This window comes from Abramis brama, assembly GCF_963993115.1.
Source record: "Abramis brama genome assembly, chromosome: 2".
Taxonomy (NCBI): Eukaryota; Metazoa; Chordata; class Actinopteri; order Cypriniformes; family Leuciscidae; genus Abramis; species Abramis brama.
The window spans coordinates 14,977,171-14,992,951 of NC_139964.1; the positions used below are offsets into that span (position 1 = coordinate 14,977,171).

At 40.9% G+C, this 15,781-nt stretch overlaps 1 protein-coding gene across 4 annotated transcripts in view; it reads left to right on the top strand.

Annotated features, from left to right (window-relative positions):
* Window positions 1-13,457, top strand: part of LOC311077766 (hemicentin-1-like) — a 68,022-nt gene extending 54,565 nt beyond the window's left edge. For 2 of the 4 annotated variants that reach the window (XM_084106377.1, XM_084106379.1), the window contains 13 exons: window positions 119-376; window positions 459-713; window positions 884-1,141; window positions 1,235-1,492; window positions 1,584-1,838; window positions 6,553-6,807; window positions 6,978-7,235; window positions 7,327-7,578; window positions 7,754-8,008; window positions 8,179-8,433; window positions 8,556-8,655; window positions 8,844-8,883; window positions 12,392-12,621. In XM_084106377.1, coding sequence (XP_083962503.1) covers window positions 119-376; window positions 459-713; window positions 884-1,141; window positions 1,235-1,492; window positions 1,584-1,838; window positions 6,553-6,807; window positions 6,978-7,235; window positions 7,327-7,578; window positions 7,754-8,008; window positions 8,179-8,433; window positions 8,556-8,655; window positions 8,844-8,883; window positions 12,392-12,550 — 2,858 coding nt within the window. In that variant the 3' untranslated portion in view covers window positions 12,551-12,621. Of the gene's footprint in view, window positions 1-118; window positions 377-458; window positions 714-883; window positions 1,142-1,234; window positions 1,493-1,583; window positions 1,839-6,552; window positions 6,808-6,977; window positions 7,236-7,326; window positions 7,579-7,753; window positions 8,009-8,178; window positions 8,434-8,555; window positions 8,656-8,843; window positions 8,884-12,391; window positions 12,644-12,789 lie in introns of those variants that run through there. The other 2 variants (XM_084106378.1, XM_084106380.1) reach the window with 2 other exon arrangements.
* Window positions 13,458-15,781: the final 2,324 nt, after the last annotated feature.

Below are 15,781 nucleotides of genomic sequence, written 5' to 3' on the forward strand. Positions count from 1 at the left end.
GTGATGTCAAATTTTATTTATTAATGTTTTGTTTGTTTGTTTGTTTCAGACTCACCCAGGAGCGTCTCAATGTCCATTTGAATGAGATGATTTAAATATAAAATTTTTATCTTTACAGATCCTCCCAGGAGCGTCTCAGTGTCCATCAGTCCATCTGGTGTAATAGTGGAGGGAGATTCAGTGACTCTGAACTGCATCAGTAACTCAAACCCTCCTGCAGAAATCAGCTGGTCTAAAGGAGGAAGGAATATTTTTCAATCTGGTGAAACCTACAGCATCACTAATATTAAGTCTGAGGCCAGTGGAGACTATCGTTGTTCTGCCAGAAATAAACATGGATCTCAGTCTTCTGCTGCTGTGAATGTGAATATCATGTGTAAGTCTGCCTTTATTTTTTAATTAGTTCTTTGTGCAATCATTTCTCACTGCATGTCATTTTACACTTTTTGTCTTTACAGATTCTCCCAGGAGCGTCTCAGTGTCCATCAGTCCATCTGGTGTAATAGTGGAGGGAGATTCAGTGACTCTGAACTGCAGCAGTGACTCAAACCCTCCTGCAGAAATCAGCTGGATTAAAGGAGGAACGATTGTAGGATCTGGAAGAATCTACAGCATCTCAAAGATCAGCTCTAATTACAGTGGAGAATACAAGTGCAAGTCCATCAATAAACATGGAGAGAAATACTCTGATAATGTGACTTTAAACGTCATGTGTGAGTAAATGATGGTTCAGTAACTGTGATCAACAAATTAGTGGATTAACAAATGCAAAACATGAGTATAGAGTTTATTTTGTGACATTAAATCCTCTAAACATGATTAAATCCTCTGTGATGTCAAGTTTAATATGATTGTTAATGATATCAATATTTCTCTGTGTTAGATCCTCCCAGGAACGTCTCAGTGTCCATCAGTCCATCTGGTGTAATAGTGGAGGGAGATTCAGTGACTCTGAACTGCATCAGTGACTCAAACCCTCCTGCAGAAATCAGCTGGATTAAAGGAGGAAGGAATATTTTGCAATCTGGTGAAACCTACAGCATCACTAATATTAAGTCTGAGTCCAGCGGAGACTATCATTGCTCTGCTAGAAACAATCATGGATCTCAGGCTTCTGCTGCTGTGAATGTGAATATCATGTGTAAGTCTGCCTTTATTTTTAACCAGTTCTGGAAGATTATTTGTGTAATGATTTGTCTCACTGCATGTCATTTTACACTTTTTATCTTTACAGATCCTCCCAGGAGCGTCTCGGTGTCCATCAGTCCATCTGGTGTAATAGTGGAGGGAGATTCAGTGACTCTGAACTGCATCAGTGAATCAAACCCTCCTGCAGAAATCAGCTGGTTTAAAGGAGGAAGGAATATTTTGCAATCTGGTGAAACCTACAGCATCACTAATATTAAGTCTGAGTCCAGCGGAGACTATCGTTGCTCTGCTAGAAATAAACATGGATCTCAGACTTCTGATGCTGTGAATGTGAATATCATGTGTAAGTCTGCTTTTATTTTAGCAGTTCTGGAAGATTATTTGTGCAATTATTTGTCTCACTGGATGTCATTTTAAACTTTTTGTCTTTACAGATCCTCCCAGAAACGTCTCAGTGTTGATAAGTGGATCTGGTGTAATAGTGGAGGGAGATTCAGTGACTCTGAACTGCATCAGTGACTCAAACCCTCCTGCAGAAATCAGCTGGTTTAAAGGAAGAACGATTGTAGGATCTGGAAGAATCTACAGCATCTCTAAGATCAGCTCTGATGACAGTGGAGAATACAAGTGCAAGTCCATCAATGAACATGGAGAGAAATACTCAGATGCTGTGACTTTAAACATCATGTGTGAGTTTTATGAATCATATTTTCATTTTTCATACCTTCTTCTTATTCTTCTTTGGTTGTCCATCGAAATCCGATGATGATGTCCACGCCTTTAACGGTGAGATCTTTGATGGCTGAACAGTCCTATCCTAGACCCACAAGCTCTATTGCAGGTGTGGCATATGTATGTGATGGTGGTCACAGTGGCAGCTATGGCTGCATTTCTCCTGGCTCGCTTCTGCTGTCTTCTGGTTGTCCTCTCCATCTCTAGTGTACGAACCCCATGTCTACATGATGTTTTATTAACAAAGTTCGGGAGGAGCACGTTCAAATAATTGATCCAATTATCACATCATTCCAACCAGCGACAGTTTTCAGCATCCCTCCACCACCCCGTCTCCTCACACTCGCCTGGTTTCTTCCTAAACCAGCAATACGGGGGGGTGGGGGGTGGGGGGGTACTCTGGGTTCGGGCCTAATATCCGAGCTCGGAGCCCTCTCCCCGGACAGCACGCCAAATATGCATACCATTTATTCTATCTAACTTATTTGTAAGTGTGAACTCGTGAAATAGCTGTCGCCAGATGGTGCGGTCAGCAGCAACATCCTCCAGATCCTCAGGTCTGATCTTACACTTTCTCAAGGCGTTCTTCATCTGATCTTTATAGCGCTTCTTCGGACCCCCAGCTGAGCGTCGACCATGATGTAACTGGCCATATAGCACTCTGCGGGGCAGCCGACATGGGGGCATCCTTATCACATGCCCCAACCACTGCAGTTGGCGCTGGGTAATAATGGCCTCAATACTTCTGCAGTTCGTCTTTTTAAGTATTTCAGTGTGAGGCACATGATTACGCCAGGTAATTCCCAGAATGCACTGAAGGCAGCTTATGTGGAAGTGCTCTAAAGACTTGATGTGACGAGAGTAGGTTACCCATGCTTCACAGCTATAGAGGAGGGTGGTGACACAGACCGCTTGGTACACGGCGACCTTTGTGGAGGGATGAAGGTTCTTATTATGAAAGACTCTACATCGAAGTCTCCCAAAGGCAGCTGATGCCTGTTTAATTCGGCTCTGGATTTCATTATCGATGCCGCTATCCTCAGAGAGAAAACTCCCCAGATATTTGAAAGATGGCACTACTGACAGCTGTTCATCTCCAACGGTGAAGGCAGGAGATGTGGGTGGGACATTGGTACTCCATTGGCAGACCACTTATGTCTTGGTGGTGTTGACAGTCAGCCCCATCCTGCTGGACGCCCTCACCGACACAGCAAGGATAGTTTGAAGATCCTCCGGAGTATGGGCCACAAAAGCACAGTCGTCTGCATACTGTAGCTCCAGGACCTGCTCTCTACTGATTTTCGTTGTTGCATTTAGCCTCCTAATGTTAAAGAGGTTGCCATCTAATCTGAAGTCCACTGCCACACCACTGCTGTTTTCAATCTCATTGTGGAGAAGCTTGGTGACACACAGGAGGAAGATGTTAAAGAGCACAGGCGCTAACACACACCCCTGCCTCACCCCTGTGCGTACAGGGAAGGGCTCGGACTCTTGTCCGCCTATGGTCACCCGAGCAGTCATCCCATCATGGAATTGGCGGAGGATGTTAACAAACTTATCTGGACATCCAAACCTGAGGAGGACAGCCCATAAGAGCTCTCTTTGCACAGTGTCGAATGCTTTCGAGAGATCGATAAAGGCCATAAACATGTCCTGATGTTGCTCCCGGCACTTTTCCTGAAGCTGCCGGGCTGTGAAGATCATGTCGATCGTGCTCCTGTTCTTTCTAAACCCACCCTGTGATTCTGGCAGCATTGACTCAGTGATGTTGTTAATAAGTCTCTGATGCAGCACTTTGGCCATGACCTTACTACCAACAGAAAGGAGTGATATGCCCCTGCTATTGCCGCATACGGCCTTGTCACCCTTGTTCTTATAGATGACTACAATGTTTGCATCTCTCCATTGCTGTGGGATGTTCTCATCAGTTCAGGTCTTGGTGATGTACTGGTAGAGGGTGCGCATACATATGTACCCTCCCTCCTTCAGTAACTCAGCAGGGATGTTATCAGCGCCAGGGGACTTGTTGTTCTTAAGGGAACGGACAGATGATAGAACCTCCTGGAAGGTTGGTGGTAGACTGAGATCGTAGATGGGAGGAAGTTCAGGCAGTTCGTCCAGGATGGTGGGGTCTGCATCAGAGTCCTGATTAAGCAGGGTGTCAAAATGGTCAGCCCACCTCAATAGGATACTATTCTGGTCCTTCAGAAGTGTTTGACCATCAGCTGTTTTCAGGGAAGTGACACAGCGATTTGTTGGACCGTAGATGGTTTTGACAGCATTATAAAAATTATGCATGTCATTTTTATCTGCAAAGGATTGGATTTCATGTGCCTTTTCAGTCCACCACTCATTCTGTATGGCCCGTATATCCTTTTGCACTTTCCTCCGAGCTGCCTGCCAATGCTGTCTAGTCTTAATGGATGAAGGGTTGTCTAAAGTTTCCCGGTGTGCTTTCCGCATATCCTTAAGCAGGTTGTGGATGATGTCTGAGTTGTCGTCAAACCAGTCTTGGTGGTTCTTGCTCTTATAGCCGATGGATTTGGCTGCTGCATCATAAAGCACAGAGCTAATATAGTTCCACTGTTGTTCCATTGTGTTTTCTGAGCTCAGACAATTTTCTGACTCCCTGAGCTTCTCAGCTAGGAGACGTCGAAACTCACTTCTTGCTTCTATGTTTCCAAAGCGGTTACAATTTAGCCTCTTTTTTTTGGACTTTTGCCGCAGCAAAGGGGAACGTACTTCCATATTGAGCTTGGCCACAATCATACGATGGTCAGTCCAGCCCTCTGCACCTCTCATGGCACGAGTGATGAAAACATCCTTGATGTCATTACTCCTCACCCTGATGAAATCAATCATGTGCCAATGTTTAGAGCGAGGGTGCATCCACGAGGTCTTATATTTTGCCCTCTGCTGGAAGATGGTGTTGGTTATGGTAAGGTTATGCTCAGAGCAAAGAGTAAGTAACCTCATACCATTTGCATTCTCCCTGCCAATGCCATGCCTACCTAGTACTCCATTCCATATCCTGTAGTTCTGTCCCATCCTAGCATTACAATCCCAGAGCAAGAGGATCTTATCACTCTTAGGTATCCGGCGAAGAGTTTCATCCAGTGCTTGATAAAAGCTTTCCTTGGCTTCATTTTCAGATGGCAAAGTTGGTGCATAGGCACTGAGAAGTGTGGCATAACGCTTTTTTGCCAGGGGGATACGGAGGGTCATTAGCCTTTCACTAATGCCAATAGATGTTTCTGTGAGACTTGGTAGAAGCGTGTTTTTGATGGCCAGTCCTACTCCATAAAGATGTTTTCCACCTGGGGGGAAACCTTTCCAGAAGAAGGTATAGCCCGTCCCTTCCTCTGTTAGAGATCCTTCATCCAGAAGCCTAGTCTCACTCAGGGCAGCAATGTCGGTGTTGTAGCGGCTCAGCTCAGCAGAGATCAGGGCTGTTCTCCTGTGAGGTCTGTCAGAGATGCCATGCGAGTCCAGGAGAGTCCTTACATTCCATGTTGCCAGTTTTATATTGTATTGTTTCTTATTTTTCTTATTTCGACCGCAGTACTGGAATAACCCGATAGGCGTGGTAACCTATCCAGGTAAATGGTTGAATGGGCAATTTTTAGGCCACCTTTTCTAGGCCCTTCCCCAATGGGGGTGAGCAGTGCGGTCCCTAAATAGGGCTGCTCCGTCGCACAGGGGTCTGCCGAAACACCTGCCCTCAGTCCCAGTTGATAGCGACCAAATACCCTGTGCCGCTGCCATGCAGGGCTCTGACTAAGAGCTCCCAGTCTATTCAAACCTGCCCCCGTCATCAGATTCCCCATCGCCGTCAGACTTTAACCATATGTAAGGTCCAGGTATTGTCACCCTGGTCAGAGGTGGAGACCTGCGCAAGGAAGGTTTTAAAGTGCCAAAGGAGGTGCGCCATCCCCAGTAGCACTATATTCACCATGATGAGGTTAATCCCGATGGCAAGGGTGGTCCCAGGACAACCGGTTCCCCATCTTGGCTGCAGGAGGCTGTCGTGTGTGTGTGTTCACACAGGGTGTGTGTGAAGCGTCTAGTGCAGTAGTGTAGTGGTACTGGTAGTTAGTACATGCTGCGCTGTGCTCTCTGCTTGTTACTCTGCTTACAGCTGTTGCCGCTGGCTAGCCTTCTTGATAGAGGGTGAAAAGAGGAGCCGAGTGCATAAGCCTCCTTCTGCCAGTACAGAGCCTCCCCACCACCAAGACTCCTGTAGTGCCGCCTCGGGGCCACACACGGGAACTGGGTATCATACGATCCCAGGCTAAACTACAGGGGATCTCAGAGCAGCAGTGGGCCCCAGAGACGCGGTGTGCAGGCCCACCACTGTGTGGACATGCCCTGGCGCCCGTCAACCACTGTCCCAGCTATGGGAAAATAGCCCCACTGCCTTGTGGTTAGTCTGTTGAGATAAGGCTAAGGGAGCATACCCTGACAGAAAAGCAATGCGCTGGAGGTGCGCAATAGGCGGGCCTTAACAGACGAAGGACCCGATCATACCTTCTACTTGACACAGATCCTCCTATCCAATAAATCCTGTGATTGCATCAGTCCATCAGGTGAAATAATGGAGGGTGATTCATAAGTCTGATGTCAAATTTAATTTGATTGTTAGTGTTTTTTTTTTTTTTTTTTTTGTATTAGATTCTCCCAGGAGCGTCTCAGTGTCCATCAGTCCATCTGGTGTAATAGTGGAGGGAGATTCAGTGACTCTGAACTGCATCAGTGACTCAAACCCTCCTGCAGAAATCAGCTGGTTTAAAGGAGGAACGATTGTAGGATCTGGAAGAATCTACAGCATCTCAAAGATCAGCTCTGATGACAGTGGAGAATACAAGTGCAAGTCCATCAATGAACATGGAGGGAAATACTCTGATGCTGTGACTTTAAACGTCATGTGTGAGTAAATGATGGTTCAGTAACTGTGATCATCAAATTAGTGGATTAACAAATACAAAACATGAGTATAGAGTTTATTTTCTGACATTAAATCCTTTAAACATTATTAAATCCTCTGTGATGTCAAGTTTAATATGATTGTTAATGATATCAATATTTCTCTGTATTAGATTCTCCCAGGAGCGTCTCAGTGTCCATCAGTCCATCTGGTGTAATAGTGGAGGGAGATTCAGTGACTCTGAACTGCATCAGTGACTCAAACCCTCCTGCAGAAATCAGCTGGTTTAAAGGAGGAAGGAATATTTTTCAATCTGGTGAAACCTACAGCATCACTAATATTAAGTCTGAGTCCAGCGGGGACTATCATTGCTCTGCTAGAAATATACATGGATCTCAGACTTCTGATGCTGTGAATGTGAATATCATGTGTAAGTCTGCCTTTATTTTTAACCAGTTCTGGAAGATTATTTGTGCAATGATTTGTCTCACTGCATGTCATTTTACACTTTTTGTCTTTAGATCCTCCCAGGAGCGTCTCAGTGTCCATCAGTCCATCTGGTGTAATAGTGGAGGGAGATTCAGTGACTCTGAACTGCATCAGTGACTCAAACCCTCCTGCACAAATCAGCTGGTTTAAAGGAGGAACTTTTGTAGGATCTGGAAGAATCTACAGCATCTCAAAGATCTCTGATGACAGTGGAGAATACAAGTGCAAGTACAGAAATGAGCATGGAGAGAAATACTCAGATGTTGTGACTTTAAACGTCATGTGTGAGTTGAATCATATTTTCATTTTTCATACCTTCTACTTGACACAGATCCTCCTATCCAATAAATCATGTGATTGCATCAGTCCATCAGGTCAAATAATGGAGGGTGATTCATAAGTCTGATGTCAAATTTAATTTGATTGTTAGTGTTTTTTTTTGTTTTTTTTTTGTATTAGATCCTCCCAGGAGCGTCTCAGTGTCCATCAGTCCATCTGGTGTAATAGTGGAGGGATATTCAGTGACTCTGAACTGCATCAGTGACTCAAACCCTCCTGCAGAAATCAGCTGGATTAAAGGAGGAACGATTGTAGGATCTGGAAGAATCTACAGAATCTCAAAGATCAGCTCTGATGACAGTGGAGAATACAAGTGCAAGTCCATCAATGAACATGGAGAGAAATACTCAGATGCTGTGACTTTAAACGTTATGTGTGAGTTAATGATGGTTCATTAACTGTGATCAACAAATTAGTGGATTAACAAATGCAAAACATGAGTATAGAGTTTATTTTGTGACATTAAATCCTCTAAACGTGATTAAATCCTCTGTGATGTCAAGTTTAATATGATTGTTAATGATATGAATATTTCTCTGTATTAGATTCTCCCAGGAGCGTCTCAGTGTCCATCAGTCCATCTGGTGTAATAGTGGAGGGAGATTCAGTGACTCTGAACTGCATCAGTGACTCAAACCCTCCTGCAGAAATCAGCTGGATTAAAGGAGGAACGATTGTAGGATCTGGAAGAATCTACAACATCTCAAAGATCAGCTCTGATGACAGTGGAGAATACAAGTGCAAGTCCATCAATAAACATGGAGGGAAATACTCTGATACTGTGACTTTGTGTGTCATGTGTGAGTTTTATGAATCATATTCAGTATTTTAACCACATACTCTTGCTTACTTCCTTATCTGTCATAATATTTTGTCTGATCTAGTCCTGTTAAACATTGGTGTGTGTTTGTCTGTATTTCAGCAGTCAGATGTTTCTCGTCTGTAACTGTCGGTGTTGCTGTTGGTGTTGCTGTTGGTGTTTTACTTGGTGGAGCATCAGGGGCTTTTGTGATGTACATTTGGTAAGAAGTTCATTTAAAAAATCTACTTCTCCATGTATGAAGAATTACTGTATTACATTTAGGTTAAGTGTTACATTTAAAGCGGTAGTGCGTAAGCTTTGCCTCTTTGTCGCCATCTCTGTTTGAATCCTGAAATTGCAGTTATTTGCGACGTTAAATGTGTTGTTTATTCATCTTTCTTCTGACAGTCTTACTAAAAGGATGAACAGAAGATCTGCTATGAAGGAGGTGAGATGATCTCAATTATTCACAGTGTTTTCCTGCAGAGATGTTTCCTACAGCCGCTATGAGCCGTACACAGATATTAAGAGTATAAGACACACAAGTCTCGTGTGCAAACACCCGATTCTTCAGTTCTAGATCCAGTAAAACTGATTTTCGTCAAGATCCTCTAAACATTACACTTACAAAAAATGTTGTTATTTGTCCAAATGGCATGAAACTTTGTACGGCTCTCAACCCTTTCTAGATCTAAAAAAAAAAAAACGTCAGATGGACTGATGGCAGGGCCGTTTGAAGGAATTTGGGGGCCCCAAGCAAAATGGACATGGAGGCCCCCCCAATACACATCCCCCCCCCCCACCACCACCACCACCACCGCAGCATAGCCATAGTTCACCCACACTTTATATAAATAAAAAATGTTTACAGTTGCATATACTGTGCATAAAATTTTGAACATTTTCAACAATTGAACATTCGCAGTAACCTTGAAGTAACTGTTCAAGATCCATTGGTAACTTAAAAATAATGTCATATTTGCATAAACTGTCACCGCTTACAGAAGCCTATATCCCGACACTAGCACATTAAGATAAGCTATGAAAAAATCATGTTCCTCTGCCTCTTTCTGGTTAAAGGAACACCTTTAAATAATGTTTATAGATGGATTAACTTACAAAGTATTTATTAAGTAAAAAGACTTGTTTGCTAACAGTTAAATGACAATTAACTAAAGATTAAATTAAAGACTAACAATTTACCATCTATTAATGATGGTTATATTACCCCCGACTGAGCCTGGGTTCTCCCAAGGTTTTTTTTTTCTCCATTAGGCTAGGTCACCTGATGGAGTTTTAGGACACCATTAGGTCACTTGATGGAGTTTTTTTCGGTTCCTTGCCACTGTTGCCTTTGGCTTGCTCAGTTGGGGATATTTTGTGGATATTTAATTTTATTCTATCAATCAATAAATTCCACTAGAAACAAACCTTGTTGTATTATTTTATTTTAATGTAATACTGTGAAGCTGCTTTGATACAATCTGTATTGTGAAAAGCGCTATACAAATATACTTGATTTGATTTGATTATAATAAAGTGTTACCGAAAAGATATGTTAGCAATTCCATATTTTGATATTAGAAGGGAAGGGATGCAGCTGCTTTCACAACTACCAATGCTTAAAAACATCCCGAGCTAATGTTTGATGCACAGAATTTATTGTGTGGTTTTCCTAACCCCCATTTGGGAAATAGATTATAACGGTGGAATAGTTAGTAAGCATGCTATGCCACTTTCATCAAAACCTATTATACAAAGCTATAGCAATGTCATGTCATTAAATACGATAAACAGTGATTCTGGAACAGATCTGCGTCTTCCTTATCCCGTTAAAAAAACATATTACAGTATGTAACCATATTCCGTCCTTTCGAAAAAAAAGTTGCACTAACTGTTCGTTACAAGCAGCATTTGCCGTCAGGCAGGTAGCTAACATAAACATATTTTTGCTAGCCTACCTGCTGCAAAAGTACACCATTTGTACAAGACAAGTAGAGCTATTTTATCCAGTGTAATTTATCACTTATCACTATATTTTTTTACCTTTATCTTCTTTCTTTTCTGGCTTCCTGAAGCATAATTCGCTTCATGATGACTGCCGAGGAGGTTTTGTATTTTGCCGGCAGAGATCGCGTGGTTGGCTGGCTGCTGTCAGCGACTACTGAGGGGGGCCCCCTTGAGGGGGATCCCGATAACAGTGTCATTGCACTTTACTGCATTGACTATGAAAGGGGCGCTCACACAGTTTGTCGTTGCATTTTATTCTTAACCAGTCGTTGTCTTGGGGCCCCAGGCCAGCTCGGGGCCCCAAGCAATTGCTTGGTTTGCCTGCCTTGTCGCGACGGGCCTGACTGATGGACACTGAGACGTTCCTGGGAGGATCTAACACAGAGAAATATTGATGTCATTAACAATCATATTAACAAATGTAATTTTACTCTGTTTATTAATGTTTTTACTCCACATCTGTGCAGTTTTTGGAGGATTTATGATATATTTTAAATTTATATAAATAAATGTAAAAAAAACAAACAAACAAAAAAATAAATAAATAGGTTTTTATACAAAAAATCTCCATAAACAAAATTTAGAAACTTGGGTCTTTTATGAAGTGAATTTTACATAAAAAGCTGTTTTTGTATAAAAACCAAAAAAAAAATATATATATATATTTTTTTTAAATGTATATATATTAGGGCTGGGCGAGTTAACGCGTTATTATCGCGTTAACGCATTTATTAATTAACGCAGACAATTTTTTTATCGCACGTTAACGCAGTTTTTTTTTTTTATTATTTTGAAAGTCCGCTGCTCAGCGGCTTAGTTTAGCGGGGATGCTCTGCCATGTGTAATCCCTCCTGTTGATGTCCTGATAATTATTTAGATTCAGGAAACTCACAAATAGCGAGGATCAGTCTCTCTTCAGTCTCGCGTCATTTACAAAAAGTTCAAGACAATTCAACTTCGGCAGTGGGAGGGCGTGTGCGCACAACCGCGACAGTTTCACAGGAACGCACCCGCTTGTCGCTGCGCCTTGTGCTCGACTACTTCACCTCACTCTACCAAACGCGAATAGAGCGTCTGGCGCGAGTGATTTCAATGTTAAAGTCAATGCAAAGACGCGTTTATGCACGTCTGGAGGTCCTGCGGTCAAACCTTTGCTTTTTACGCGCGTCAATTTCGCTCTGGACGTGCGAATGGATTCAAAATGTTCAACGCGGTAGACGTGAATTTGACGCGCTATTCACGTTTGGTGTGAACTGTGAACGCACAGTTCAGGGAAACTTGCTACTGAACACAGACTGTTTCTGCTGCTCCCTGATGAAAGATACCTGTTGATACCTGTTCAGAAAAAAAAAACAAGAAAACAGGACTCTGATGGTTACTTGTTTAACAAGCTAGATAAAAGGTAATGCCCTGGCAGTGGCAAATATAGCTTTGGTTTAATATTTGATTTGATTACATTAATGTTTAGGTTGAGATTTACAAGAAATATTTTATTGCTACTGTGTAAAGGGAATACTGCTGGTAAAAAGCACATTAGGCTATTTGTTTAAAGTTTTTGCAAACCACATGTTATTGCACTTTTGTGTATATAGCAGTACATTTAGATCTGCTATACACTATACTTTAGAATTCATTATTAAATTTTGCTCGCAACAATGCAATTAATCGCGATTAATCGCAAGAAAATCATGCGATTAATCGTGATTAAAAATTTTAATCGTTGCCCAGCACTAATTTATATACATTTTAAATATATCATAAATCCTCCACAAATGTGGAGTAAAAACATTAATAAACAGAGTAAAATGACATTTGTTAAAAAAAAAGATTATTCTGTAACAAAAACATGTTATTGTCTGGAGACCGCGAGTGTCACTCCAAACAAAGACCATCAGAGGGTTAAAACATGAACTCACAATGTGTGTGTCCTTCTGTCTCTCCTGTAGATCTCTGATCCCAATGAAGACACATATACAGCTCTTGATCTCAAGTCCACGACCTCTGACCTGTACGACACACTCACAGCCATGACCTCTGACCTGTACGACACACTCACAGTAAGTGAGACGTCAAAGTCAGATACTCCATCACTGATGATCACATGACCGATCTCTCGCTCTCTTTCACACAGACCGTTGATCACAGACCTCCTGAAGACTCTTGATCCTCAGAGCTTTTCTAAACATGAGAATCCATCAGTAAGTGTCAGAACCTGCAGCTCTTCTCAATATAATCAATAAAACTCTCTTCAGTATAGTGTGATTGTTTTATGTATCTTGTGAAAGGTTTTATAATGTTGTTGATGAACTTCAGTCAGTCTTTCTTCATCTTATTGTTTGTTCAGATCAACAGGAAGATTCTGCAGTGAGAGGCGGAGCACAAATTAACCAATCCTGAGCTCTGTGGGTGGAGCCACTGATGATTGACAGGGGTCATCAATGATGAGTCACAAGAGATTAATTTCTGTATAGTTTAAGAAACATGATATAACTGTGGAATTAAATGAAAGTTAAAAGCTGGTGAATTGTTATTGTCTAAATATATGTTAAAATTAAGTCAAAACACCTAAAGTGATGTTCAGTTGTGACAAACAATCTATGCTTTCTCATTTTACTACATTTTCCTGCTTTTAAATCATAATTGATCATTTTATTCTGATAATGGAATTCATTCACAATGGAAAATGTATCTTGTTTTGTTTTGCTCTCAAAGTGCTCAATATAATCGGCTTTTGTTATTCTGTCTTTTGTGTTCCTGAAAATCTCGCTTTAAATGTTTTTTAAATTTTTAAGTTGTGTAATTTGTGATCGTCTCATATTTGCTTGTACAAACCTTAAGGGCTCATAGATCCTGCAGTATTGATATATATTTGATTCTCACAAGCTACTTATTTGGTATTGATTCCATTAAAACATATCAATATTAAAATTGTTAATGACAAAACATGGGTTTCTGCATCACTTTTATTTGTTTTCAATACTTTTTTCATGTTTGCTCCAAAACACCCCCGACATTTAGCTGGAGTTCGTTGGGTGATATGCCTTTAAGTGTAATTTCATTTTTTCTTCTAAAAATAACTTTGAAAAATCACATACCAATTTAAGAAATAACTGTGTTTTTTTTTTTACATTGGCATTGTTAAAACTGTAAGAAAAAGTATTGGTATTGGATCAAAATAAAAAGTTTGTAATCGCCCATCCCTAACAATCCCTCAAACTGCCACCAGAGGTCACATCTCCTGCGTCTGACATCAACCTCGATGATCCTCACCTGTTAATCACTATCATTCATCTTCATTCTTCAACAAAGAAAAATATCACAATTTTTCTTTAGTTTTAGTCTTATTGTTGTCTTGTTGAAGGAGAGAAATTTACAGTTAAAGACCAGGAGCAGATATGATGAATGAAGACCAGGAGTCAGAAGTGCAGTCAATTGATGAAAGTTTTCCTGAAGAAAGTTTGCAGTTTCATAAGCAGAATCAGCTTCAATACTCAGACATTTTTTTCATTATTTCAGGTTGAATGATTCTGAATGGCTAAGAAATAGATACATTTAGAAAATATCCACACATGGACTGATAAAGCACATCTCCATCGGTTATACAGCTGACACCAGGACCCTGAGTTACATACAAAGAGACTCTCCTGGGTCACAGGACTGTGTTTCGAGGCGCCAGCTTGTAGAGAACAAGTTATTTCGTCTCCCCAGGGTGTCATTACCTCACAGGGGGTCGGGTGTGTAAGGTCCACCCATTGGCTCAATGATGGAATCCAACGGTGGGTGAAGGGATAATGCGTGTATGTCTTTTCAGCGCTCCAGTTCACTTAATTTATTGGAATTTAGTTTCAATATTACTTTAGCTCTACGCTTAATCTGACTCCAATTTCAAATGATAATCAAATTTAGATCGTGTTTCTGATTAGAAAATAGTCATAAATATTGATTATGTATTCATTTAGATCATTGATTATTCTGAGTATCCCATACTTTCAGTTATTAATTCATTAAGGGACCCGATGCCGCACAGAGTCACACGCCCGGGTTTACGTGGATCTCACGGACACAGCCTCGCCAGTCTGATCTTGGTCAGAGGGTGCAGGGTTTGCTAATACCTCTTAAGTCGGTTGCCTACTGCTCACTCATACAAACAAGTGTAGTTTATTTAGCCACTTCCATACAACTTGCCAAGTCAGTGATAGACAGAAATCAAAAGCTCTTCAGATGACGTGCTACTGCTCCGTTCATCTGCGCCTTTAGTTTGACCTATCCTGGACACAGAGCTGCGGTAGCACCAGCCTCCTCATAATCTACTAAAATAATGATTTCAGGAGAGTCCAGACTAAATCAAATATAACATTTTATTTGTCAGGTAAAAATTGTATCATGCCAATTAAACAATTAAATGATTAAAAGCCAATTCAGAAAAATACATGACATCATTTACTCAAAAATGACTCTAAAATTAAGTAATGCTTTCCTGACAGAGACACGGAGTGGTGTGTGAGTGTTTTCCAACAGGAAAACACTGAAACCGCACTGTATGGGGGTTATCCTAGTAAAGAGTCCCAAAGACTGCTCTGTCACCTAGCCTTAAATACCCAGACCAGAACAAAATTGTTATACCAATATTGTTTAGAGTTGTTTGGGTCAATCCATGTCCCCCAGGGGGTAACACTTGGTTTCGGGAGATATAACAGGATTCTCCTAAGGTCTCAATCTTTCTCATTAAACCAATGACTGCAATGAAATTAAGACCATTTTACCAATCGCACTGAGACACTTAAAATGATACCAAGCATGAAAAGGAAAAACAATATATTCACAAGATACATCATATGTGCAGTGGTGGAAAACGTACTGAACAAACATACTCAAGTAAAAGTACCATTACATTCCAAAAAATGTAGTGTGAGTAGAGTAAAAAGTATTTGTCCAAAAAACTACTTGAGTAAGAGTAAAAAAGTAGCTTATTTAAAAGTACTCATGAGTAGTGAGTAGTGAGCACTGAGCTGCGGATTCTATCCTCTTATAATAAACACTGTGGACTACAATTTATAAATTAAAAAAAAATTGCACATACTGTAATTCAAAAACTTTGTCAGAAAGATTGAAGAATATCTATCATCCATCTTTTTAAAATGCATCAAATCATTACACTCATCACCATTTAAATCATATTGTTTGAAAAAGAAAAAGCATTTAAAATTAGGCGAAAGGCCCCTGAGCCTGATATTGTTGCACATAAAATATCAATATTCATAACTGTGCAAAGAATTCAAAAACCTTTAGAAACTCATATGATAGTTCAGCATCACACACCATGAGATGGGTTAAAT